The sequence below is a fragment of the Oncorhynchus tshawytscha genome, linkage group LG06, assembly GCF_018296145.1.
Source record: "Oncorhynchus tshawytscha isolate Ot180627B linkage group LG06, Otsh_v2.0, whole genome shotgun sequence".
Classification (NCBI taxonomy): domain Eukaryota; kingdom Metazoa; phylum Chordata; class Actinopteri; order Salmoniformes; family Salmonidae; genus Oncorhynchus; species Oncorhynchus tshawytscha.
The window spans coordinates 74,389,355-74,416,983 of NC_056434.1; the positions used below are offsets into that span (position 1 = coordinate 74,389,355).

The window sequence follows — 27,629 nt, forward strand, 5'->3', positions numbered from 1 at the left end:
CATTCCGCACTGGGGGCAGTATACTTCTGCAGAACTATGCAGAAATGTATTCGCACACCCTCTGCGCTCCATCGAAAACACTTTTCTTTAAGTTTTTATCCAATCACACACACGTTTACTGACACAACTCGTCAAAGTCGCTTGGGCACTACAAAACATTATATTCGATGATTGGTCAACGGCTATCTTGTGGAGAAGTGACGCAATTTTCTTGGCCACATCCGAAGTCAGAGGGAGGGTAAATTTTAATGGCAGTCACTGGCGCTGTAAAATAAAATAAGTCCGGAATCTGGGAGGAATTCATGACAATTTCGGTTATCAATGTAGCTCTTTAAACGCGTGTTTTTCCTGGTACATCTGCGTCGTATTTGTAAACGGTAGCTATCGTTGTTTCACGAAGTTAAGGCTTGTTTTGTGCGATTACAGTACGCCGGAGTCAGACTAGGCCCAGCCGGGTGCAGAAGAAGCGGTCCCACTGAGTTGAGAGAGGTGTGTTTTCGGTGTTTTAAAGCGCATTTCGGACCATATCTTGTTTTAATATGTAACTAGGTACCTAATTTTGAGAGATGCATTTCGACACCTTTTTGTTACAGAAAATAACATCTTTAACGTTGCATTTGCTGGCTAGCAAACGTTTAACGCGTTAGACATGTAAACATCGCTAGCTACAGTTAGCAGTTACGTTAGCTAAGTACTATACATAGCTAATGCTGGTCTTTTTCTTACATTGGCCCAGTCAGCGGTGTCATGAGTTGAGCGTTACTAGTTGGCCAGTGAGCTTGCTACGCAACATCGCGCCTATGTTTAATTTCAATGTGTAACTAGTTAGCTGGTTAACTAGCTGTTAACGTTACTAGTGCTGACAATATCATAGATTGAGATCAGTGTTGAAAGGAAACGTTAGCTAACTAGAGCTGGATAGCTATCTAGCCGAATAAACTAACATTGCTTGAGCTTAGTCGGCTAATTAGATGCTGTAGGTAGCTACTGTGGTTTTAGTGAATCCATCATTGCAATGACCCCCATCACACCTAATTTATTAGCAACGTAATCTCGAACCTCAGCGGCAGAGCTAAAGCGGATAGCTAGTCGTTTGATTTAATCAGCTACTACATTATAAACTGTATTCAGGGAAAAACAACATCCAATCTATTTTGCAGGTAGGCCTTCACACCACCCACCAGCTTTGCATGAGATAAATATTGTTCTAGTTAACTAAAGTTATTGTTTTCTCGTGTTACACCCACAGAGAATATGTAACATACATCAACATGACATCCAGATTTGGTAAAACCTACAGCCGTAAGGGAGGGGAGGCCAACTCCAAATTTGATGAGGTCTTCTCCAACAAGAAGGCCACACTGAGCACCAAATGGGGAGAAACCACTTACAAGGCCCAGCTGGGCTCCAAGCGGCCCCTTCAAAAGCCTGAGGTAGTCGAGTTACTCAAGAGGCCCCGCATTGAGGATGATGACAGCTCAGAGGATCCTTTTGGTTTTGACAGCGACGATGAGTCCAATCCTGTCACCTCCCACAGTGTGCCCCAGTCTGAACCAGCTGAAGGTGAGGCCAGTAATACGCCACCTGCTACAACCACAGTCCCAGTGGATAACAGTAGGAACAGCACAGCTACAGGTAAGAACTGGATGCAAGAAAACTGACTTACTGTTGGCTTTAAACATGTTTTCATGGGAGGAGGCACTCAAAAGTCTAGCTTGAGCCTGTGTCTGTCTTAAAGTGCTAGTGTTTTGCAGCACCAACCACCTTCAGTAGAGCTGATGTGTGCGTTGTGTCTGGTGGGAACATGTTTCCACAGGTGCTTGTAGAATACTTGTATGTCTACAGTAGCTAAAGAACACCATGCATGTCTCTTGTATTTCATTTTTTGTTGTTGCGTTTTTTATTATGTAAGGACAACTGCTTCACTTGATCCTTGTGATATTGCTTATGATGAGAGCGGTGGTGTGTGGATATTTCTGGAGCAGATAAAGTGAAGGGCTCCCTTGTGAGCTTGTTACACTCTGCTGGCAGCTTCTGTGTCAGCTTATCTCGTCTTTGTCTCTCCCTGATAGCTCTCTAAAGAGAGATCAGGCTTTACTGTAACACTATTGTCTCAGGTCTGTACCCATTTCATTTAGAATACCTGATTTAGAAATGATACAAACCAAACAACCCGTGTTGAACAAAGTCTGAAACTGTATTTTACAATATAATGCTTGTGTAGAATGTATAATGCTTCCTTCTGTTAACTTGCTCTTTCATCTGCTTTGTGCTCACAGGCAAGCAAACATTGTCTAATGAGGGTGCAGAAAAGAGTAGCCAGTCCTTGTACAGAAGTAAATCGGACAGTAACCAGAAGCCTATTGCTCAGTCCTCTGTTACAAAGACTGTGCCCAAGGACCCCTATGTGGAATGGAGCTTAATAGGGACCCAGAGGTCTTCTACCTCCTCCACTAGTATGGACCCTCTCCAGGAAAAAGACTCAGCTGAGGCACCAGGGTTTAGCGGAGACTCACAGTTCTCTTCTTCCCAGGATGGGCTCTCAGCTGGGATGAAAAGTGCTCAACAGGAGGCCCCGGCCGAGCCTGTTGTTGACAACCTTCCCCCCTCCCCGTTCCTCCTCAGGCCCTGCAACACTAGGAAATACATCCGTCCCAAACCCAACAAGGCCTCTGACGTTCCAGATGCTTCTACTGCTTGCGACGTCAAACTGCCTGTAGCCGCCAGCGTTCGGGCTGCACTGAAGTCCAACAGTGTGTCCGTTGCCAGCGGTAGCGGCGGTGCTAATGCTAGCACAACGGTGGCCAAACCTGCTGGCAGGGGTCGGGTACGGGACTACACGGTGCTGCATCCATCCTGCCTGTCGGTGTGTAACGTCACCATCCAGGACTCCATAGAGCGCAGCATGGACGAGCTCATCACCAGCACACCCCCTACTGACCTGGGGGAGGTGGGACGGCTGAGGAAGAAGGCAGACGTACCTCCAGCCAAACCCAACAGGTAAACGACTCCACTTGCTGTGGTCCAGACAGTACACTCTAACTCCTCCCTCCCACTGGTCCTTCATGACATGCTTGGTACTACTTGCTTGATATTGTACAAATGTACACTACTGTTCAAAAGTTTAGGGTCACTTAGAAATGTCCATTTTTTTGAAAGAAAATAATTGGATTTTTTCTTCATTAAAATAACATCAAATTGATCAGAAATACAGTGTAGACATTGTTAATGTTGTAAATGACTATTGTAACTGGAAATGGCAGATTTCTTTAAAAACAATTATGGAATACTACGTAGGCATACAGAGGCCCATTATCAGCAACCATCACTCCTGTGTTCCAATGGCATGTTGTGTTAGCTAATCTAAGTTTAGCATTTTGAAAGGCTAATTGATCATTAGAAAACCCTTTTGCAATTATGTTAGCATAGCTGAAAACTGTTGTGCTGATTTAAAGAAGCAATGAAACTGGCCTTCTTTAGACTAGTTAAGTATCTGGAGCATCAGCATTTGCCGGTTCGATTACAGGCTCAAAATGACCAGAAACAAAAAACTTTCTTCTGAAACTCGTCAGTCTATTCTCGTTCTGAGAAATGAAGGCTATTCCATGTGAGAAATTTGCCAAGAAACTAAAGATCTCGTACAACGCTGTGTACTACTCCCTTCACAGACCAGCGCAAACTGGCTCTAACAAGAATAGGAGGAGTGGGAGGCCCTGGTGCACAACTGGGCAAGAGGACAAGTACATTTGCGTGTCTAGTTTGAGAAACATGCACCTCGCAAGTCCTCAACTGGCAGCTTCATTAAATAGTGCCCGCAAAACACCAGTCTCAACGTCAACAGTGAAGGGGCGACTCCAAGATGCTGGCCTTCTAAGCAGTGTTCCTCTGTTCAGTGTCTGTTCTTTTTCCCATCTTAATCTTTTATTGGGCAGTCTGAGATGTGGCTTTTTCTTTGCAACTCTGCCTAGAAGGCCAGCATCCCAGAGTCGCCTTCTTTAAATTGGCACAACAGCCTTCAGCTGTGCTAAAATAATTGCAAAAGGGTTTTCTAATGATTAATTAGCCTTTCAAAATTATAAACTTGGATTAGCAAACACAACGTGCCATTGGAACACAGGAGTGATGGTTGCTGATAATGGGCCTCTACGCCTATGTAGATAATCCATAAAAAATCAGCCGTTTCCAGCTACAATAGTCATTTACAACATTAACAATGTCTACACTGTATTACTGATCAATTTGATGTTATTCTAATGGACAAAAAATGTGCTTTTCTTTCAAGAACCAGGGCATTTAAGTGACCCCAAACTTTTGAAAGTTGGTATACATTTACCGTTGAGCACGTAATGTCTCTTATACCCACTTACTTTAGTTTGCCCCTATAATTGTTTTCTATATGTGGTTTACCAAATTTTTCTACTACATTGAGACTTAGGTGATTCTGTTCTCTCAATTTAAGCACCTCTTTTGTTTTTAGAAGACATTTGAATCCTTTGACTATGTTTTCATGTGTTCCATGTCAGCTGCTGATTTGAAATTAAATGATTCTCCTCTTGTAACATCAGGTTCCGCACCACCCAGAGTAAATCCAAGAAGGAGACCAAGCTGGAATTTTTCGGCTTTGAGGACAAGGGTGACCAGGAGGGGGAGGATGGTGCGGACCCCACGGCCGGCGGCAGCAGCTACAAGATCAAGTACTTTGGCTTTGACGACCTCAGCGAGAGCGACAGCGACGAAGAGGATGGCACCCATGTCAAAGTGAAGAGGAAGGCCAAGGAGGCTGCAGCAGTGGCGGTAGCAGCCATGGCTGTTAGTGTGCATAGCCCTCAGCCCAGCGACTCTCAGGACAGCCAGAGCAGCAGCAATACAGGTGATATATACTGTTGATGTTTGTTTGTCTATAGGTAAAAAAGGCTTTAGCTGTATGAAAAACAGGTGAGAGAGGCTATGTCATACTGTCAAAATATCAAATATTTGTTGCATGCTTCATAAACAACAGGTGTAGACCAACAGTGAAATGCTTACTTACGACCCTTCCCAACGCAAAGAGAAAAAAATGATAACGCAAGGAATAGATGCATAATGAGTAATGTTAACTTGGCTGTATACACAGGGTACCAGTACAGAGTCTATGTGCAGGGGTATGAGGTAGATGTGTACATATGTAGGGATAAAGTGACTAGGAAACAGGATAGATAATAAACAGTAGCAGCAGCGTATGTGATGAGTTAAGTTTGTGCAATGCAGATAGTTAACCAATAGCTACCTGGACTAATAATTTAGCAGGCTTGTGGGTAGAAGATGTTCAGGGTCCTGTTGGTTCCAGACTTGTTGCATTGGCCCCACCTGCTGTGCGGTAGCAGAGAGCGCAGTCTATAACTTTGGTGGCTGGAGTCTTTGACAATGTTTAGGGCCTTCCTCTGACACCGCCTGGGTATAGAGGTCCTGGATGACAGGGAGCTCGGCCCCATTGATGTACTTGGCCATACGCACTACACTCTGTAGCGCCTTGCTGTCGGATGCCAAGCAGTTACCATACCAAGTGGTGATGCAGCAAGTCAAGATGCTATCAATGGTGCAGCTTTAGAACCTCTTGAGTATCTGAGTGCCCATGCCAAATCTTTTCAGCCTCCTGAGGGTGAAGAGGCATTATCGTGCCCTCTTCACGACTGTTGTTTGTGTGTGTGTGTGTGCGCGAACAATGATAGTTTGTTAGGCTCATGCTTTGCTTACTGTCAGTTTTCCTTCACCATGTAACTGGATTTCTATTGTAGATGGAACCAACCTGATAGAAATACACTGTTAACCTCATTGTGCTGCTCCCCCACTCAGATATTCTGGAGTTTTCTGATGACTCTAACTTTGGTGGGTCTGAAGAGCAGAAGGGTCGTTCAGGAAAACAAGGGGACACATCCAAGGACATTGGCAGGAAGATCTTCAGTGGACCAAAAAAGGTGAGGGAGGAGAGATGCACATTTCTGTCTGTTTTGCTGCCAGCTAACCTAACCTCGTTAACTGGTCAACAAACAGTTCTGTTTCTTCCCAACAGTAAAATTAGGCGACCCACAGAAAATAGCCTGCTATGCATGCATGGGGCGGCAGGGTAGCCTAGTGGTTAGAGCGTTGGACTAGTAACCGGAAGGTTGCAAGTTCAAATCCCCGAGCTGACAAGGTACAAATCTGTCGTTCTGCCCCTGAACAGGCAGTTAACCCACTGTTCCTAAGCCGTTATTGAAAATAAGAATTTGTTCTTAACTTCTTGCGTCGAGCCATCCCCGATCCGGGATCGTGACTATAGCCTCAAGGCTATTACCATAACGCAACGTTAACTGTTCATGAAAATCGCAAATGAAATGAAATAAATGCTAGCTCTTAAGCTTAGCCTTTTGTTAACAACACTGTCATCTCAGATTTTCAAAATATGCTTTTCAACCATAGCAAAACAAGCATTTGTGTAACAGTATTGAACGCTAGTGTAGCATTTAGCGTTAGCATTCAGCGGGCAACATTTTCACAAAAACAAGAAAAGCATTCAAATGAAATCATTTACCTTTGAAGAATTTCGGATGTTTTCAATGAGGAGACTCTCAGTTAGATAGCAAATGTTCACTTTGTCCAAAAAGATTCTTTGTATAGGAGAAATCGCTCCGTTTTGTACATCACGTTTGGCTACCAAAAAACCCCGAAAATTCTGTCATCAAAACGCCAAACTTTTTTCCAAATTAACTCCATAATATCGACTGAAACATGGCAAACGTTGTTTAGAATCAATCCTCAAGGTGTTTTTTACATATCTCTTCGATGATATCGTTTGTGGAAGTGTGCTTTCTCCTCTGAATTCCATGGGAAAATGCCTGCAGCTGAAGATTACGCACCAATTTAGACAAAGGACACCGGGCGCACCCCTGGTAAATGTAGTCTCTTATGGCCAATCTTCCAATGATATGCCTACAAATACGTCACAATGCTGCAGACACCTTGGACAAACGGCAGAAAGCTTAGGCTCGTTCATGGCACATTCACAGCCATATAAGGAGACAATGGAAAACAGAGCCTCAAAAATTCTGCTCATTTCCTGTTTGAAGTTTCATCTTGGTTTCGCCTGTAGCATGAGTTCTGTGGCACTCACAGATAATATCTTTGCAGTTTTGGAAACGTCAGTGTTTTCTTTCCAAAGCTGTCAATTATATGCATAGTCGAGCATCTTTTCGTGACAAAATATCTTGTTTAAAATGGGAACTTTTTTTTTATCCATAAATTAAAAGAGCGCCCCCTATATCCAAGAAGTTAACTGACTTGCCTAGTTAAATAAAGGTAAAAAAAAAAAAAAAAATAAAAATACAAGGAACGGACAATAGCAAGCCTATCGTCTTAGTCAAAAGGCTATAGCCTATTATTGAACATGCAACTCTTGGAATGAAACCGCTAATAAAACGGCAATAAAAAAATGCAATTAGCTGGAAAACCCAGTTCTAAACAGTGCAGCTAATGCGAGCGTTAAACTTAGGAAGATGGAGAATCTAATAGCAACCACTCGGATGGGTTGCTAATATGACTAGGATGGTGCTTCTGGACTAACGAAAAAGTTGATATGAAAACCAATAGAACAGGAGAGAAATGATGTCTTTATTAAAATAATAATAATGGCCTCCACATTTCTCTAGTTGGATTTCGCTAGGCTACTTTGAAGCAAGGTAAGAAAGACATGCCTCATTAGTTGAAGTAAAATTAACTATTTAGGTTTCCAACAATTATACTGCCTCAAGCTCAAGTTGCAAAGTGGTGGGTGACTCGCTGATAGTCTGCCTACCGTTGATTATAGCCTATGCACTCGAATGAGAGGTGCGCTTGAATTACGTTGAGAAATAAATATGGCTATTTTTAATCGTGGCCATCTGTTTTTAACACTATTGCATTTAGAATTGTTGGTATTGGCACATTGCACAATGACTGGTGCTTATAAAATAATGTTTTACTCCTGTGGTAGCTTTTTAAGGAGGTGCTCTGGTGCTGTCTGACAGGTGCTGTGCCGTTCCTCTCCTCAAACTAGGCTCTGTATGCTGTGCGCGTGTGACAACTAAGATCCTTAGCGACTAATGAAAATACACACGCACCAATTTAATACACATCATTATGCAAATTAACCTATAGACCGATAACCTGTCAAATGCATCTTCGGCGGCTAATCGATTTAACGGTTAACCATTCACATCCCTATGAGGAAGTTACAAAGTCTGTTTCTGTGTGTGTGTGTGTGAGAGATGGAGATTTTTGTTTGTGTGTGTAGCTGTGCTCATGAGGTAACACTGATACGAGCAACAATTGCTGTCACTTTGGGGACGATATGTTCAATATGTTTCAAGCACTCAAGGGTGAGTGAGCAGCCAGAGAACATTCTCTTTTGAAGGGATAATTGTGCTGGAATCAATGACAGGATCACGTCTGCTTTGCTTCACTGGATATATAAAAGTGTTTTTTTTTGCCAGGCAGATGAATGGGACGGGCCTAATTACATGACTCTTCAGAAACGTCACAAGAACTTCTCTCCTCCACTCAAACATTTTACCAAATCAAGCGGAAAGTCGCACCATTTCATAATTGACATGCCTAGATTGACCATGAAAATGAGTGATTAAGCCAGTTAAGAGGACCAACAGATTTGTTTTAATTCCAATAATGAGTAGGTACTGCACCAGCCACAGTAGCTGAGTCATACAGCAACAGTTGAACAACAGTCAATTCAGCAACAGTTCCTCAACAGTACTCTGCACTGTAAGAATTTCACTGTACCGTTTACACCTGCTGTATCTATCCAGTGCATGGTAAATCAAATGTTATTTGTCGTATGCGCCGAATATAACAGGTGTAGACCTTTACAGTGAAATGCCTACTTACAAGTCCTTAACCAACACTGCAGTTTTAAGAAAAAATGTAGAAAAGAAGAAACCGTTACAAATAATTAAAGAGCAACAGTAAAATAACAATAGCGAGGCTATATACAAGGGGTGCCGGTACAGAGTCAATGTGCGGGGACACCGGTTAGTCGAGGTAATATGTACACTACTGTTCAAAAGTCTGGGGTCACTTCGAAATGTCCTTGTTTTTGAAAGAAAAGCACTTATTTTTTTGGTCCATTTTAAAATAACATCAAATTGATCAGATAGTGGAGACATTGTATCTGGATGCGGCTGATATTATTTTTTAAATATATCTACATAGGCGTACAGAGGTCCATTATCAGCAACCATCACTCCTGTGTTCCAATGGTATGTTTTGTTAGATAATCCAAGTTTATAATTTTTAAAAGGCTAATTGATCATTTGAAAAGCCTTTTGCAATTATGTTAGCACAGCTGAAAACTGTTGTGCTGATTTTAAAGAAGCAATAAAACTGTCCTTCTTTAGACTAGTTGAGTATCTGGAGCATCAGCATTTGCAGGTTCGATTACAGGCTCAAAATGACCAGAAACAAAGAACTTTCTTCTGAAACTCGTCAGTCTATTCTTGTTCTGAGAAATGAAGGCTATTCCATGCGAGGAACTGCCAAGACACTAAAGATCTGCTACTACTCCCTTCACAGAACAGAGCAAACTGGCACTAACCAGAATAGAAAGAGGAGTGGGAGGTGCACAACTGAGCAAGAGGACAAGTATATTAGTGTCTAGTTTGAGAAACAGACGCCTCACAAGTCATCAACTGGCAGCTTCATTAAATAGTACCCGCAAAACACCAGTCTCAACGTCAACAGTGAAGAGGCTACTCCGGGATGCTAGCCTTCTAGGCAGAGTTCCTCTGTCCAGTGTCTGTTCTTTTGCCCATCTTAATCTTTTATTTTTGTTGGCCAGTCTGAGATATGGCTTTTTCTTGCAACTCTGCCTAGAAGGCCAGCATCCCGGAGTCGCCTCTTCACTGTTGAAGTTGAGACTGGTGTTTTGTTGGTACTATTTAATGAAGCTTCCAGTTGAGGACTTGTGAGGCGTCTGTTTCTCAAACTAGACACTCTAATCAAGCCATTCCTTTGATGTTCTTTAGTTTTGGGCTGTAAACTCAGACACAGACCTCAATCCCTCTATACCTCTCCCCCTCTGCGGGAGTGAGAGAGATCTCTGTAGAACTGTGATCCACAGTAACTTGATCCTCACAGGCCAGTCATGACAGCAGTGTGATGGCGATTGCATCGTCTGTGTACTTATTGGGGCCTATCGGTTCTCTCCAGGAATGTTCGATCGGGTTCAAGTCCAGGCTCTGACTGGGCCACTCAAGGACATTCAGAGACTTGTCCCCAAAGCCACTCCTGCGTTGTCTTGGCTATGTGCTTGGAGTCGTTGTCCTGTTGGAAGGAGAACCTTTGCCCCATTGTGAGGTCCTGAGTGCTCTGGAGCAGGTTTTCATCAAGGATCTCTCTCTGTACGCCGTTCATCTTTCCCGCAATCCTGATTAGTCTGCCAGTCTCTGCCACTGAAAAACATGCCCACAGCATGATGCTGCCACTAACTTTCTTCGCCGTAGGGATGGTGCCAGGTCTCTTCCAGACGTGACACTTGGCATTCAGGCCAAATAGTTCATTATTGGTTTCATCAGACCAGAGAATCTTGTTTCTCATGGTCTGAGAGTCTTTAGGTGCCTTTGGCAAACTCCAAGCAGGCTGACGTGCATTTTACTGAGGAGTGGCTTCCGCCTGGCCACTCTACCATAAAGGCCTGATTGGTGGAGTGCTGCAGAGGTTGTCCTTCTGGAATGTTCTCTCATCCCCACAGAGGTCACCTCCAAGGCCCCCCCCCGATTGCTCAGTTTGGTCGGGCGGCCAGCTGTAGGCAGAGTCTTGGTGGTTCCAACCTTCCATTTAAGAATGATGGAGGTCACTGTTCTTGGGAACCTTCAATGCTTTCGTCATTTTCTGGTTCCCTAACCCAGACCTGTGCCTCGACACAATCCTGTCTCGGAGCTCTATGGACAATTCCTTCAACCTTATGGCTTGGTTTTTGCTCTGACTTGCACTGTCAACTGTAGGACATTATTAGACAGGTCTGTGCCTTTCCAAATCCTGTCCAATCAATTGAATTTACCACAGGTTTGTCATTATGGGGTATTGTTTGTAGATTGAGGATTTTTTTTTGTGAAAAGTGAAGGGGTCTGAGTAATTTACCAAGACATTAGTTATTCTATCAACAATTAAGTAATAAATTATTTCCGCTGCCATTTGTCACATGATCTATTTCACAGACGACAAATTATCCACCCATATCTAGCGTATTTTGTTTTGTCGACATTTGAAAGGTTTACAGACATTTGCTCTTTCCATCAGCTCCGTCATTCTTTTTTTGGGTCTGACATACTTTACTCACATACTTGTTTTGATGGAACATGCAAAAATATAAACGGATCATTGTAGCTCTGCCACAAAAATGGAAAAGGCAATTACTCAAAAGAGAAAGGAATTAATTAGGTTGTCTGCCGCCAATCAAAAACCATGCATGGCTTAAAATTACTAGTGTGAATCATAAAATATATCAGTTTCACTTCAGGTTGAGAGGTTTGACAACATACAGCTTAAAATTCAAGACAGTTGGAACAGATTTCATGTCACAATATGAACTGATACAAAACATTTGACGCATCAATCCATTCTTTTCAATTTAAACTAAAATTCCCGCTACACACAAATAATGTGCAATGTATGGGGCATTGAACAGTCAGCTCTGTGAAAAGATTGCAATGAAGAAACAGAATCAATAGATCATCTCTTTTTGTACTGTCTTTCGGTAGCTCGCATTTGCAGTCAGGTCTAGCAGTGGTTGTTAATGTCTGTGTTCAGATGAACCTACAAACAGTACTGTTAGATCTGAAAAACCACAGTCTATTCATGGAAAATATGATTATATATGATTATCTTAGGTAAAATATTTATTTGTTGGGCAATATCTGTAGACAAGGTACAAATAGTGTTTCAAGACCCTTGGGACATCACAGTAAAACAAGATGTAGCACAATTGTGATAGACTGGGAAAGATGGATTAGTCTGTGGACATGAGGGATTGGTTGATTTGCCGATTCACTTGGAGTCCAGAACAAATAGGAGTACTTTACACTGCGTGTACAAAACATTACAAACACCTGCTATTTCCATGACATACTGACCAGGTGCAACTCAATATTAGGAGGGTTCTTAATATTTTATAGTGTGTGTGATATATATCTCACACACAGTACCAGTCAAAAGTTTGGATGCGTACTCATTCAAGGATTTTATTTTTATTTTATTCTTTATTTGGACTATTTTCTAGAATAATAATAATGAATACATAAACTATGAAACATATTTTGATTTGTTACTACATGATTCCATGTGTTATTTCATAGTTGTGATGTCTTCACTATTATTTTACAATGTAGAAAATTGTAAAAATAAAGAAACCCTTGAATGAGTAGGTGTGTCCAAAATGTGTGTTACTACATGATTCCATGTGTTATTTCATAGTTGTGATGTCTTCACTATTATTTTACAATGTAGAAAATTGTAAAAATAAAGAAACCCTTGAATGAGTAGGTGTGTCCAAAATGTGTTGACAGGTACTGTTTCCACCAGGTTCTCCAACCATGGGTGGATGGTGGTGGTGGTGGTGAGGGCAAGGGAAGGGAAGGTGGTGGTGAGGGCAAGGGGTGGTGGTGAGGGAAGGTGGTGGTGAGGAGGGCAAGGGAAGGTGGTGGTGGTGAGGGGTGGTGGTGAGGGCAAGGGAAGGGGTGGGTGAGTGGTGAGGGCAAGGGAAGGTGGTGGTGGTGAGGGCAAGGGAAGGGAAGGTGGTGGTGAGGGCAAGGGAAGGGAAGGTGGTGGTGAGGGCAAGGGAAGGGAAGGTGGTGGTGAAGGGCAAGGGAAGGGAAGGTGGTGGTGAAGGGAAGGGAAGGTGGTGGTGAAGGGAAGGTGGTGGTGGTGGTGGTGAGGGGAAGGGAAGGTGGTGGGGGAAGGGAAGGTGGTGGTGGTGAGGGGAAGGGAAGGTGGTGGTGAAGGGGAAGGTGGTGGTGGTGAGGAAGGTGGTGGTGGTGAGGGGAAGGGAAGGTGGTGGTGAGGGGAAGGTGGTGGTGGTGATGGGAAGGTGGTGGTGGTGGGGGAAGGGAAGGTGGTGGTGAGGGGAAGGTGGTGGTGGTGAAGGTGGTGGTGGTGGTGGTGGTGGTGAGGGGAAGGGGAAGGTGGTGGTGGTGAGGGGAAGGGAAGGTGGTGGTGGTGAGGGGGGAAGGTGAAGGTGGTGGTGGTGAGGGGAAGGGAAGGTGGTGGTGGTGGTGGTGAGGGAAGGGGGAAGGTGGTGGTGGTGGTGGTGGTGAGGGGAAGGGAAGGGAAGGTGGTGGTGGTGAGGGGAAGGAATGGTGGTGGTGGTGGTGAGAAATGATGCAAGTAATGTTTTTTTGATACCAATCGGTCTGCTGGTTTCATAGCTAAAAAAAACCAAACACATGGTTTGTGTTAATCACAACACCTCTCAATATAGGCAAGTCATATTCAGGACATGCACTAGACCAGGTTTTCCCAAACTTGGCCCTGGGGCCCACCTGGGTCCATGTTTTTTATTTGCTCGAGCACTACAAAGCTGATTCAAAGAATCACAGCTTGATAATGAGTTGGTTATTTGAATCAGCTGTGTAGTGCTAGGGCAAAATCTAAAACGTGCACAAAGGGGGGGCTCCAGGACCGAGTTTGCTAAACCCTGCACTAGACGACTTCAAAAATGGATAGTTTTCCATTAGAATGCAGTGTCTGAACATACCCATTTTTTAGGTAGACCTATTCGGTATCATTAAAACATAAAGCATGTCTGATGTTTGTATTCCTTCTATCACAAACTCACCACTTTTATAGCCGATCTAATGTTTTTTTTCTCCAAATGGATAGAATTTTTATTAAAGTGAGCTTCCTGAGTCGTGGAGATGATAGGATAATAGTATAAGATGAACTTAAATGTCCCCAAGGTGCAATTTCGGGGACTAATGTATTTATTTCGGAAGTCTGTTTTGGTCAAAGTGAAAAGAAGTGACCGTTTTTGTCCAGGAGTCTTCAGAAAGCAACTTGATGAAACGAGCCACGTAGCTTCATAAGTCTAGACGTTATGAAGTTGTTTATTATACAATTCTCTGCTATTAGCTCCTATGGTATTGTGATGAGGCTAATAATAAGTCAGATTTATCTAGTACCTACTGTTTCACAAAACTGAGGAAGTCTAGGTTTGTTTTGCTAGTTCATCATGAATCCTTTCTACTACTACTGAAAGCTGTACTGTAATCATTCCCAGTGCTACTGTACTTACCCTATTCCTGTGGTTGTGTGTTGTGCAGTCCCCTGCTAAAGCTGTGTACAATGCTCGCCACTGGAACCAGCCTGAGCCTGAGGAGATTCCCCTGCCACCCCTTGCCTGCGCACACACTGCTCCGGTGAGAACTACTCTAGGACTGCCAGGGCTCTGCCTTACACTGGTCACACACAGATTCACGCACGCACACCCTGTATTGAATTTGCGATCTCTAGTAAGCCAATAACAATGCGTTGTCTAACAATGCGTTGTCCTAGAAATAATGCATTGCCCAAATAGCAGCGTCACCTACTTGAGATTTCATATTAGCTGTGTTCTGCTTAGTCAAGACTTTGAAAATGTCCCAATAGGAGACATTTTAGATTGTCCAAGGGCACCTAGAACTAGATTTTGTTTGTCTCTAACTTTGCTTTTTGATTTATTCCCCTCTCCAGGCCAGCATATCGAGCGGAAGTAGCAAGGACACCAATTCTCACAAAGACGACGGTCTGTTCAAAGCGCCTCCCCCACCGCCCAAAGTCATCAAGTCTGTGACCATCCCCACTCAGCCTTACCAGGACATCGTCACAGCTCTCAAATGCAGGAAGGAACACAAGGAGGTGAGCCAGGCATGCTGGGTGACGCTTCACTCCCTCAACAGTCGGCATGATCTTTGCACTGTTAACATCACCCGACCACTTATCTGCCATTTTCACAATTTGCGTTTGTGTGCTTGTATGGATTATTTTTTTCTCTCCCGCAGGCCACTCTCGTTATTCATTCCAAACACAGTTTAGACTGTTGATGTCCATTTTAGAGCGCCGTGTAAAGCTTGTCTTTGTTAATTTTAAACACAGTATGGGCAGGAGGGTTCCTGAGGAGCATGCTGTTTCATTAAGGCCTAGCCACAACTAGCAGATTTGTCTTTGTGCTCTTGACCAGACAGTTGGTTGCACATCCCCCTTACCAAGAGGAACTGAACCGAATCGATCTTGTTGGGCAGTGTCTTCGCCTTAGAAAACCTCTGGTGCCCTGCGTACACACACATAGTTATTGATAAGGGAGTATTATCCCAGTCAGCTAATGGAACTAATCGAGTGGAGCCGCTTTGCATGCTGTGAAAATGTTATATATTTTTTTTCTTTGGACAGATACACATGCACACAGACACTTGCATTAGATAACAATTTTAAATCATGGTTATTTTGCTCAATGTTCAGTGCCATTTTCTTGTGTAAATGTCAGTCATTATCTCTTCCCCCTTGTAGCTGTACACGGTTGTGCATAATGTGAAGCACTTCAACGATGTGGTAGAGTTTGGTGAAAACCAGGAGTTCACTGATGACTTTGAGTACCTGGAGACAGGCCTGAAGAGCAGCCAGCCACTCAACACACGATGCCTTAGGTAAAATAAACCCACTCAACATTGTCCACCTTGGCAAAAAGAGCTCTTATTTAACATTTCCATATTCACACACACAGAGAGTGCCTTCGGAAAGAATTCCGACCCCTTGACTTTTTCCAAATGTTATTGTGTTACAGCCTTATTCTAAAATGCATTGAGGAATTTTCTTCATTTAGTCTATGCACAATATCCCGTAATGACAAAGTGAAAACAGGTTTTTAGAATTTTTTGCAAATGTTTAAAAAATAAAAAGCAGTATTCAGTTCCTCAGACCCTATGCTAAGAGACTTGAAATTGAGCTCCGCTGCATCCTGTTTCCAATGATCATCCTTGATGTTTATACAACTTTTATTGGAGTCTACCTGTAGTAAATTCAATTGAATGGACATGATTTAGAAAGGCACCTGTCAATATAAGGTCCCACAGTTGACAGTGCATGTCAGAGCTAAAACCAATCCATGAGGTTGAAGGAATTGTCCATAGAGATCCAAGACAGGATTTTGTCGAGGCACGGACCTGGGGAAGGTTACCAAAACATTTCTGCAGCAATGAAGATCCCCAAGAACACCGTGGCCTCCATTCTTAAATGGAAGAAGTTCGGAAGACTCTAACTAGAGCTGGCTGCCCAGCCAAACTACGCAATCGTGGGAGAAGGGTCTTGGTAAGGGAGGTGACCACGAACCCAAACCCAACAACCCTAAGCACACAGCCAAGACGATGCAGGAGTGGTTTCAGGACAAGTGTATGAATGTACTTCAGTGGCCCAGACTTAAACCTGATCGAACATCTCTGGAGCTACCTGAACATAGCTGTGCTGTATCGCTCCCCATCCAACCTGACTGAGCTTGAGAGGATCTGTAGAGCAGAAAGAGAGATATTTCCCAAATAAAGGCGTGCCAAGCATACCCAAGAAGAATCGAGGCTGTAGTCGCTGCCAAAGGTACTTCAACAAAGTCCTGACTAAAGGGTCTGAATACTTATGTAAATGTGAAGTCAGAAGTTTACATCCACTTAGTTTGGAGTCATTAATTCATTTTTCAACCACTCCACAAATTTCTTGTTCACAAACTATACTTTTGGCAAGTCGTTTAGGACATCTACTTTGTGCAAGTCATTTTTCCAACAATTGTTTACAGACAGATTTATTTCACTTATAATTCACTATATCACAATTCCAGTGGGTCAGAAGATTACATACACTAAGTTGACTGTGCCTTTTTAAAAAGATGTCATGGCTTTAGAAGCTTCTGATATGCTAATTGACATCTGAGTCAATTGGAGGTGTACTTGTAGATGTATTTCAAGGCCTAGCTTCAAACTCAGCACCTCTTTGCTTGACATTATGGGGAAATTAAAAGAAATCAGCCAAGACTTCTGAAAAACAAATTGTAGACCTCCAAGTCTGGTTCATCCTTGGGAGCAATTTCCAAACGCCTGAAGATACCACTTTCATCTGTACAAACAATAGCAAGTATAAACACCATGGGACCACGCAGCCGTCATACCGCTCAGGAGGAGACACGTTCTGTCTCTTAGAGATGAATGTACTTTTGTGCGAAAAGTGCAAATCAATCCCAGAACAACAGCAAAGGACCTTGTGAAGATGCTGGAGGAAACGGGTACAAAAGTATCTATGTCCACAGTAAAAACGAGTCCTACATCGACACAACCTGAAAAGCCGCTCAGCAAGGAAGAAGCCACTGCTCCAAAACCGCCAATAAAAAGCCAGACTACGTTTTGCAACTGCACATGGCTACAAAGATTGTACTTTTTGGAGAAATGTCCTCTGGTCTGATGAAACAAAAATAGAACTGTTTGGCCATAATGACCATCGTTATGTTTGAAGGATAAAGGGGTAGGCTTGCAAGTCGAAGAACACCACCGCAACTGTGAAACACGCAGGTGGCAGCATCATGTAGTGGGGTGCTTTGCTGCAGTAGGGACTGGTGCACTTTACAAAATAGCTGGCATCATGAGGAGTAAAAATATATTTATCTCAAGACATCTGTCAGGAAGTGAAAGCTTGGTCTCAAATGTGTCTTCCAAATAGACAATGACCCCAAGCATACTTCCAAAGTTGTGGCAAAATGGCTGAAGGACAACACAGTCAAGGTATTGGAATGGCCATCACAAAGCCCTGACCTCAATCCTATAGAAAATTCCTGGGCAGAACTGAAATAGCGTGTGCGAGCAAGGAGGCCTACAAACCTGACTCGGTTACAACTGCTCTGTCAGGAGGAATGGGCCAAAATTCACCCAAGTTATTGTGGGAAGCTTGTGGAAGGCTACATGAAACGTTTGACCCAAGTTCAACAATTTTTGACCCAAGTTCAGCAATGCTGCCAAGTACTAATTGAGTGTATGTAAACTTCTAACCCACTGGGAATGTGATGAAAGAAATAAAAAGGCTGAAATCTATCCTTCTCTCTACTATTATTCTGCCATTTCACATTCTTAAAATAAAGTGGGGATCCTAACTGATGTAAGACAGGGAATTTTTACTAGGAGTAAATGTCAGCAATTGTGAAACATTTAAACTCAGTTTATGCAAACTTCCGAATTCAACTGTATATGTGATATATATTTTTAAACCAGTTTTTGCTTTGTCATTATGGCTTATTGTGTGTAGATTGAGAGGGGGGGTGCAATTTTAATACATTTTAGAATAAGGCTGTAATGTAACAAAATGCGGAAAAGGTCAAGTGGTCTGAATACCTTCCGAAGGCACTGAGTGCTCAATCCAAGAGGACAACATGGAGCAATTTTTTATATATATATATATTTAAGAATCTTTCATTATTTTTACTTGTCCACTTAATCCTTTTATGTGCTCTTCTCCTCCGAACATCTTCAAACACTCTCCCCCTCTCTTGCGCCTCTCTCTAGTATAATCAGTCTAGCCGCAAGGTGTGCAATGCCCAGTTTCCGGATGCACCTACGGGCCAGAGGGAAGGTGGCTCAGGTCTTCAAGATGTTGAATGATGCCCCGCTGCATCCGGTAGGAATCTGACGTCTACAACCACAATTGACTCAAACTGTAGTAACTGACCCAAACTAATGGTAACAAAATCAGTGTATTTCAATAAATCTACCTCAGCTTATTTGTGGCGATGACCTATTTGTCCTGTAGACACTTCACATTTTGCTATTGAACCTGAATTTTAATAAACAAGGAGAATATTTAAGGTCTTTTGAACTGATTGTGTCCCCTCGCCGCTCTCCCTTCACTCTTCTCCAGAACCTGGCCCTGTGTACGGCCTCTCTGATGTACATCCTAAGCAGAGACAGGTTAAACATGGACCTGGACCGGGCCAGTCTGGAGCTGATGATCAGACTGTTGGAGCTGGAGCACGACCACTCGGGCCACCACCAGGACCAGCTCACTGCCAAGGAGATGACCAAGGTCAAGGAGAAGATCCGCAAGCTATGTGAGACGGTTCACAACAAGCACCTGGACTTGGAGAACATCACGGTACGCGGGGTCAATCAGAATGTCTTTGTATTGATGATGGTGAGTTGGATTTCTATAGCACTTTGTTTGTTTTACAGTCGTGTCACCTGGCCATGGAGACCCTGTTGTCTCTGACCTCGAAGAGGGCCGGGGACTGGTTCAAAGAGGAGCTGCGCTTACTGGGAGGCCTGGACCACATTGTAGATAAAGGTGTGTGTGTTGTAACAGTTTTGACTTGAGTTTATTTTTTGTTAAGGCTGCCAGGTAGGTTATGAAATGTTTGATTTGTCCCTTTTACTTTGAGTTGGTCTCATCTGGCAGTGAAGTCTACAGCAATAAAAAGGACTCATGTAAAAGTCAGTACTGGGAAATACACTTTTCATATACTGTTAAACATTGAAATAGCTGCAACTATTTGAATATTTTGCATTTGTTGTTTTATTCAACATTCATGATCAAATAAATACAAGTCACTACTTAATAATAATAATAATAGTAATAATAATAATAATATGTTCACTTAGGAAGTCTCATAAGTTGCATCTTATCTAGGCCATCTTAACTTTGTTAGAACATAGTTATTGGCATACATGTGAATTATTGTCTTCTGCAGTGAAAGAATGTGTTCAGAACCTGAGCCAAGAGGAAGACAAGGAGAAGCTGGTGTCATCGCTATGGGGGGCAGAGAGGTGTCTAAGAGTACTGGACAGTGTAAGTACAACATCAAGGAGTGTTGGCAGGCTCAGAGGTTTGAAATCCATTCATTGAATACAAGAGGGGAAAGTACATTGACTCTGCACTCTCTGCTTCATGTGACCAGCTTTGATTTGACAATTGAAAAGGCATTTCAACATCAGTCTAGTGTGTCTTTCTGTCCTTCCATTGCAGGTGACTGTCCAGAACCCAGAGAACCAGGGCTACCTGATCGCCTACAAGGACTCTCAGCTCATAGTGTCCTCTGCCAGGTGAGACTGAAACGCATGCTAATCTTTTGACACCCACGCTCGCTTGCTCCATCGCTCGCTCGCTCCATCTTGCGTTCTCTCTATCGCTCGCCATCTCGCTTTCTCTCTCTTGCTTCATTTCTCTCTCTTGCTTCATGTCTCTCAGAGGTTTGCGGTACTGTGAGGACATGATTCAGCGCTACAGCCGGGAGGTGAACAGCTCTCTGTGTTCGTCAGGCACGGCGCTGCCCCACTGCAGCTTCAGCAACGTGGGCAAGGCCGTTGAGGACTGCATGAGGGCAGTCATAGGGGTGCTACTCAATCTCACCCACGACAATGGTAATATCACTGCATCAACATGACCTCTACATCGAGCAACATTGTAGCTAGCGCAATGCGTTCCCAATCCTAGTGCCTTGTTTCTCTGCTCCTCGTCTCTTTTGATCGCATCCCAGCTGTGCTAGAGTCCTCATAACACACCCCAGCTAGCTGCAGGGTGGCGGCAGAGAGGTAACTCTGGACTGTACTGTGGTTTTTTTTTAGAGTGGGGAAGCACTAAGACTGGAGAGCAGGACCGGCTCATCATCACAGCACTCAACTGTGTCCTACGGGTCCCACGCTACATACCTCAGGAACAACGCTTTGACATCAGAGTCCTGGTGAGAGGCGCTGTGTGTGTTGTAGGCCTGCATGGAAATGATTACACAAATCCAGTTACTTGTACCCATCTTTGAAACATGTGGTTCCTGTGTACCCACTTCATTGAAGTGCCACTTAATGAATGCCTAGGTAGTAATTAAAACCGAAGCTTCAATGTAGTAATTGCAGGTTGTTTGTGCTCAATGTTTTATTATGGGTCTCAATGAAGTGTATGTCCTTGAGCCTTTTTAACAGCATCGCTCCTCTCCTCCTGTGTGTGTGTGCACGCTGGTACAGGGCTTGGGTCTGCTGATTAACCTGGTGGAGTACAGTGCCAGAAACCGCCACTGTCTGGTGGACATGGAGTTCACCAGTTCAACCAGCCCTGAAGGCATCCAGGGAGAGGCAGGGGGAGAAGAGACCCAGACCCCTGAAGGCATCCAGGGAGAGGCAGGGGGAGAAGAGACCCAGAACCCTGAACAATTCCTAGCCTCCACAGATCCAGCTACAGCAGCCCTTACAGAGGGTGAGGCTGAGAAGAAGACCAAGGGCTCCTCTTCAAGTGCCCTGGCTGCTCTGGTGCAGGTAATAGTTCTGTTATTACTACTTCAGAATAATTTTGAAGGGAATTTGTAGCAAGAAGATTGAAAAACACGGGTAATTGAGTTACTCTTGTGCATTTGTCTGCGTCTTCCACAAGTACATAGCGTAGCCCCCGGCTGAATTCCTTTTTGCCGAATGAGCTCTTTTGGTGTCCTCTGGTACATTCTAATGCCTTGATTCCATCAGAAATACACAGCGACATTATTGACTTTACCTCCCAGATTGGAAAATGTGTTGTGAATTGTCGAAAGGCATTACTTTTTACAATTTAAATTACTGAAAAATGTATGAATTACGTGTATTTTTAGTTATTTTGGATATCGTCTAGGCCTATATGATCAGGAATATTTAGTGAAGTGTTATATCGTTCTGATTTAATTCATTTCAATAGATCATTAGGTAGGGCCCTATAAAATCTGTTTATTTGTTGCCTGATCCCGTTTAGTTTTGTCAAATTTGTTTTGTTTTTTCCAGGTTCCCAAATTTCTATATTTTGTCAGGTTTTTGCTCTCAGATCACTTATCTATACATTTACATTTAGTTTATTCCCTACTAAGGTCAATACATTTTTGAATGTTGTTGAATTCTGTTTTAATGCCTGGATTTCATGAGGGCCCTAATGATCAAATTTGGACCAGAATGAGGCTCTCCTCTACCTATTGTTCCTGCAATGATGATTCACCATCTTCATTGAATGTTGTCATATTTTATCTGCAGATAATCACCAAAAAGCCTAGGCACATCAGGAGCCTATGCAAAGTAGTGAGCCAAATAAACGTCTCTCTCGCCGACGCGATCGTTAGGTCAGACTGACCGACTAGACGAGTCACTCACTTTTAGCATCACTGTCTGGCAAAACCCGACCTCCTAGGAAATCCTTTGGTTTACTTGCCCCAATGCGATAATGTGGACATATAACTACTTTGCATGATTTAACAATGGTAAAGGGATATAGGAGATTGACTTTATTCAGTCAGTTGGACACCTTTTTATAAACTAGTCAACACTTGCTGTTCAGTTGTCAAAGCACAGTAAATAGACTGTGAAACACTCTAAAGGAAATGAATGAATGTGCCAGAAAACAATAATTAGGCCGTCGTGGATTTCAACTAATTGTTACCACTGACATGCAGATTTCACGAGCATCATGTTCTCTTCCTCTGTAAAGAAATTTGACGGCAACCAAGCTAATGTCTGTCTGGGAGGAGTTTGACTGTCTTTTCCTCCGTCCACAGTTCTTCTTGGAGCGGGAGCGAGCAGCCATATTGGCTGAGGCGCAGACTGATGACCTCATCAGCGAACCTCCCAAGCCCCAGGACCAGAGCGGGGAGTGGCAGGAGACATCGGGCGAGATCCAGTGGGTCGCTGCAGAAACCAACGACGGTGAGAATGACAAGGAAAAGGACACAAAGAAAGACGAAGAAGACGAGGAGCTGGATCTCAACAAAGGTAAAGATGTGGGTCTGTGTAAAATTATTTTTTTGTAACAGTTTCCAATAGTATCACTACTCCATGTCGAGTGTTGTTCTCCTTCACCCTCTCTCTCTCTGTGGTGGTGTAGCTCTGCAGCATGCTGGGAAGCACATGGAGGACAGCATTGTGGCTTCCTACACAGCTCTGCTCCTGGGTTGTCTATGTCAGGGCAGTCAGGTAAGCTTCCGGCAAACTAGCGACAATCATGTTCCTCATTCCTCGCACTGGGGGTGCAGGCTTTTGTTCCATCTCAGCACTAACACACCTGATTCAACTAATCAATAAAGGGCTTGATTAAGTTTGCAGATTTGAAGTACAGATGTAGGATCTTAATTTGAACCAGTTTGCTACAGCAAGAAAATAATCCTGTAGCAACAGGAAATGTGGATTATACTTGGACATTAGTGGTTGATTTGATTTTCCATTACAGAAAATGTCTTGAATTCCAAAGTGGAAATTATAAACTTCAGAAGCCTTTTTAAACCTCAAATAGCCTACAATTCTTAAATTACAGGAATGTTGTCCTGCAACAGGCTGATCAAATTAAGATCCTACATCTGTATAGGCTACTGCAAACCAGTGCCATTCTTCTGTCTTGATGGTAGGTCTCTTAGAGTGGCGTTTTCCTTAGAGCCTTTTGCTAATAGTGTTATCTGTGCAGTGCTAGTATTTTCCCCTTGCAAAATATCAGGAAGAGAAATTGAATCTTGTCAAAGACGATGGCAATAATCTTGGACCGACTCTCTTCTCTGTATACATCAATGATGTCGCTCTTGCTGCTGGTGAGTCTCTGATCCACCTTTACGCAGACGACACCATTCTGTATACTTCTGGCCCTTCTTTGGACACTGTTAACAACCCTCCAAGCAAGCTTCAATGCCATACAACTCTCCTTCCGTGGCCTCCAATTGCTCTTAAATACAAGTAAAACTAAATGCATGCTCTTCAACCGATCGCTGCCTGTCCAACATCACTACTCTGGACGGCTCTGACTTAGAATATGTGGACAACTACAAATACCTAGGTGTCTGGTTAGACTGTAAACTCTCCTTCCAGACCTACATCTCCAATCCAAAGTTAAATCTAGAATTGGCTTCCTATTTCGCAACAAAGCATCCTTCACTCATGCTGCCAAACATACCCTTGTAAAACTGACCATCCTACCAATCCTCGACTTTGGTGATATCATTTACAAAATGGCCTCCAATACCCTACTAACCTAATTGGATGCAGTCTATCACACTGCCATCCGTTTTGTCACCAAAGCCCCATATACTACCCACCATTGCGACCTGTACGCTCTCGTTGGCTGGCCCTCGCTTCATACTTGTCGCCAAACCCACTGGCTCCATGTCATCTACAAGACCCTGCTAGGTAAAGTCCCCCCTTATCTCAGCTCGCTGGTCACCATACCATCTCCCACCTGTAGCACACGCTCCAGCAGGTATATCTCTCTGGTCACTCCCAAAACCAATTCTTTCTTTGGCTGCCTCTCCTTCTAGTTCTCTGCTGCCAATGACAGGAACGAACTACAAAAATCTCTGAAACTGGAAACACTTATCTCCCTCACTAGCTTTAAGCAGCAGCTGTCAGAGCAGCTCACAGATTACTGCACCTGTACATAGCCCGCCTATAATTTAGCCCAAACAACTACCTCTTTCCCTACTGTATTTATTTTATTTATTTATTTTGCTCCTTTGCACCTCATTTTTATTTCTACTTTGCACATTCTTCCACTGCAAATCTACCATTCCAGTGTTTTACTTGCTATATTGTATTTACTTCGCCACCATGGCCTTTTTTTTTTGCCTTTACCTCCCTTATCTCACCTCATTTGCTCACATCGTATATAGACTTGTTTCTACTGTATTATTGACTGTATGTTTGTTTTACTCCATGTGTAACTCTGTGTCGTTGTATGTGTCGAACTGCTTTGCTTTATCTTGGCCAGGTTTATCTTGCCTACCTGGTTAAATAAAGGTGAAATAATAATTATATATATATATATATAACAAGTAAGTGAAAAGTAAAGGCAACTGCAGTGCTCTACTTTGTCCATGGTGAATAGAATAACCCAATCGTGGCCTATGGTGGTCTAAGCCACTGCCTCGAACTCCTATACCACTGCAGCATGTGATCGAATCCGGGAACACTTATTCAGCAACTCTCTCTCTTTCCCCTTTACCTCTGTCCTAGCTGATAAACAAATAACAATATGAGAGGAAGCAGAAAAAAGAACCTGATCGCTGATTCCAGTTCATTTGCAGTTCAGTTGCATATATGCTGCATTAGATTTCACTTGCGAGAGCTTGAGTCTGTCAAAGGCTGTTAAACTATTACACTTAATATGACACAATACAATTGCAGAATACATAAAAGCACAAAGTTTTTTATTTTTATTAATTTAAACTATTTATATGACTATTTTTTGACTAATATAGGTAACATAAAAGCGTAGTTCAAAGCTTGAGTACCGTTGTAGTCCATCAATAAATGGAAATTCGTGGGAAAGCTAGTAGCCTTCTCCCCTAAACACCTCGTGAGTCATTTTCTGCTCAACCTACATCGGTGCAGAGTTGACCAAGATCTGTGCAGATGCACCGAAAGGTGAGCTGAAAATAACTTGTCATTGCTTAGTTATTTCAGCTGGTTGCGTATTTTTGAGAGAGGGAAATTTTGCCCCTTAATGTGTATTTGCTTCATTCTCTCTCCTCAGGTTAATGTGACAACTGTGCGGGAAAACCTTCCCAAGGGAGATTTCTCAATAATGACAGAAATGCTGAAGAAGTTCTTAAATTTCATGAACCTTACTGTAAGTAGGCGACGTCTTTTGATAATGACCTAGCATCTCTTTCTCCTTTTACATAGGAGCACAATACAAGCTAACTTTCTCTCCAATCTCTTTTTCAGTGTGCATTTGGCACCACAGGGCATAAGTCCATCTCTCGTGTCATAGACTATCTGGACCACTGTTAGTGAACTCTTCTTTGCACTCTTGAGTGCAGATAAGGGGACATCTTTTCAGATCTGGCAACCCAACAAGGGTCCCACCAGATCTGGCAACCTTAGCAAGGTTATGTCAGATGTGGCATCCCCAGCAGGACGGGCTGTACAGAGAATCCACCAGAGATCATCGGTGTCCCAACAGTGTCCCCGGCATTGCTTCAACATGTGTTCTCATTCTGAAGAACAAGACACACACCACACGAACACAATGGACTGTGATGGTTGTAGAAAAGGGAAGGGAACTGTAGAAAGCCCCGCTAAATTTCAGTTCTGATTATGACCATTTGCATAAGCTCGCGGTCAAGTTGAAATCTTCTGGAGTTTTCTTCAATGCTTGTTTAAGTTATTCTCACAAGGTCATGTAATGTAACATCATTCTACATTTTAAGAAATCATCAGTTCAGGATGACTGATGTTATTTAAGTATTTGTTTTTAAATAATGGCACTTGAATACTTTAAAAAAATTGTTTTACTCATTGCCCTTCCAAATTTGACTTTACAGTCAAACTGAGTTTTGTGTTTTAAATTTGCAATTGGTCGTTTTTATGATTGTGGTTATGCTGTGTGAGATGCTTCAAGTCTCTACAGTTCCTTACCTTTTACATGTTCCACCTAACACATCACTTGAAGTGGCTGGATATATTAACTGCTGTTTGTACGGTTTTCATCACACTCCCAGAAACCCTGGTAAACCGGACTAACATTAATAATAACCAAACCTCGGCCAACTGGCATAATCCTCATTGAACATTGTTGTTTGCCCATACTGTGGGTGTCAGTGGTGGTTAGTGGCACTTTAAATGAAGACGGTCTCATGGTAATGGTTGGAATGGCCACACGTTTGGTACCATTCCATTCACTCCATCCATTACTACGAGCCGTTCTCCCCTCACCAGCCTCCTCTAGTGGGCATTGTATCTTACCACTTCAAGTAGCGCTGATCCAGAACCAAGCCCAGGGTTCACCACCTGGTCCTGGACAGGGGGTGCAGGTTGCATCCAGCCCTGCAGTAATTATCAAAAGCCTGCACACCTAGTACCCTGCGTTGGTGATCCCTGTCCTAACCCCAACCCCCCTAGGCACCCCCAAGTCTGTGAGCACTGGATAGTAAAATGGTGACAATTCTACCTAGTTTATCGGAGGGAAAAGTGAAGTAACTACCATACTGCTTATACCTATCCTTTCCGATCTGCTTGTGGTGGTAGCCTCTGGACAGGGCTGTAGGTAGTGTTTCTTTACTGCCCCTTGTGTCTTAAGTCATCATGTTGGACATGACCTTCCTACTCTGAGCGGTGAACCAGTACCCCTAAACCTCCTTTCAGCTACTCTAACTAGTCCTGTGCTCCAATAAGATACTGATTGAATGACTGCCATACAGATTTCATTTGGCTCTGATTTGTAGAGCTGCAATTGAACAGACATGTTACCTGCAAGTTGAGTTGCAAATCTAGGATGTATTCATAATGACGATTCTGTTGCAAAATGTTTTTACAAACAAAACAAGGGTTTCTATTGGACAAATTCAGTTAGGTCCGTTCCGTTTTTCTGTTTGCTTCCGTTTGGTTGTTAAACGGTTTCTATAATGAAATGAATTTCAGAATGTAAACACCTGTAAATAGTGGTTAGTGGATGTTAGAATGCTAGACTACTTTTCTGAAGCTGATTATTTTTATTTTCTACAATATTTCTGAGTTGTCATTTTGAAGTAAAAGCAAAAAAATACAAAGACCGCTGCAGGACGGAAAAAGTTTGTACCGGTTTTGAGGACGTTGTCTTTGATTACATGTAAATAATTGTAACTCAAATATAAAGTTACTTTCAGTACACCACTG

General features: G+C 43.0%; 1 protein-coding gene across 2 annotated transcripts; it reads left to right on the forward strand.

Moving 5' to 3' along the window:
* The first annotated feature begins 159 nt into the window (after nucleotides 1–159).
* Nucleotides 160–27,629, forward strand: LOC112253082 (wings apart-like protein homolog). 2 transcript variants are annotated; one of them, XM_024424983.2, is made up of 20 exons: nucleotides 160–1,160; nucleotides 1,250–1,635; nucleotides 2,280–3,000; nucleotides 4,566–4,870; nucleotides 5,833–5,954; nucleotides 14,322–14,417; nucleotides 14,731–14,895; nucleotides 15,544–15,680; nucleotides 18,567–18,678; nucleotides 18,919–19,152; nucleotides 19,230–19,341; nucleotides 19,745–19,842; nucleotides 20,020–20,096; nucleotides 20,242–20,414; nucleotides 20,619–20,734; nucleotides 21,012–21,299; nucleotides 22,553–22,766; nucleotides 22,879–22,967; nucleotides 25,507–25,602; nucleotides 25,701–27,629. In XM_024424983.2, the coding sequence occupies exons 2-20, from the start codon at nucleotides 1,272–1,274 to the stop codon at nucleotides 25,764–25,766; spliced, it is 3,585 nt and encodes a 1,194-aa protein (XP_024280751.1). In that variant the 5' UTR covers nucleotides 160–1,160; nucleotides 1,250–1,271; the 3' UTR covers nucleotides 25,767–27,629. The 2 variants fall into 2 exon arrangements, with proteins under 2 accessions (XP_024280751.1, XP_024280750.1); XM_024424982.2 differs by having other exon boundaries at nucleotides 160–489.

Bases quoted from the DNA above. Each gene is read 5' to 3' on its own strand.
- LOC112253082 (XM_024424983.2), top strand. From the start codon at position 1,272: ATGACATCCAGATTTGGTAAAACCTACAGCCGTAAGGGAGGGGAGGCC. The intron at 19,342-19,744 runs GTGTGTGTGTTG...TGTCTTCTGCAG, and splicing joins GGACCACATTGTAGATAAAG to TGAAAGAATGTGTTCAGAAC. The intron at 21,300-22,552 runs GTAATAGTTCTG...CTCCGTCCACAG, and splicing joins CCCTGGCTGCTCTGGTGCAG to TTCTTCTTGGAGCGGGAGCG.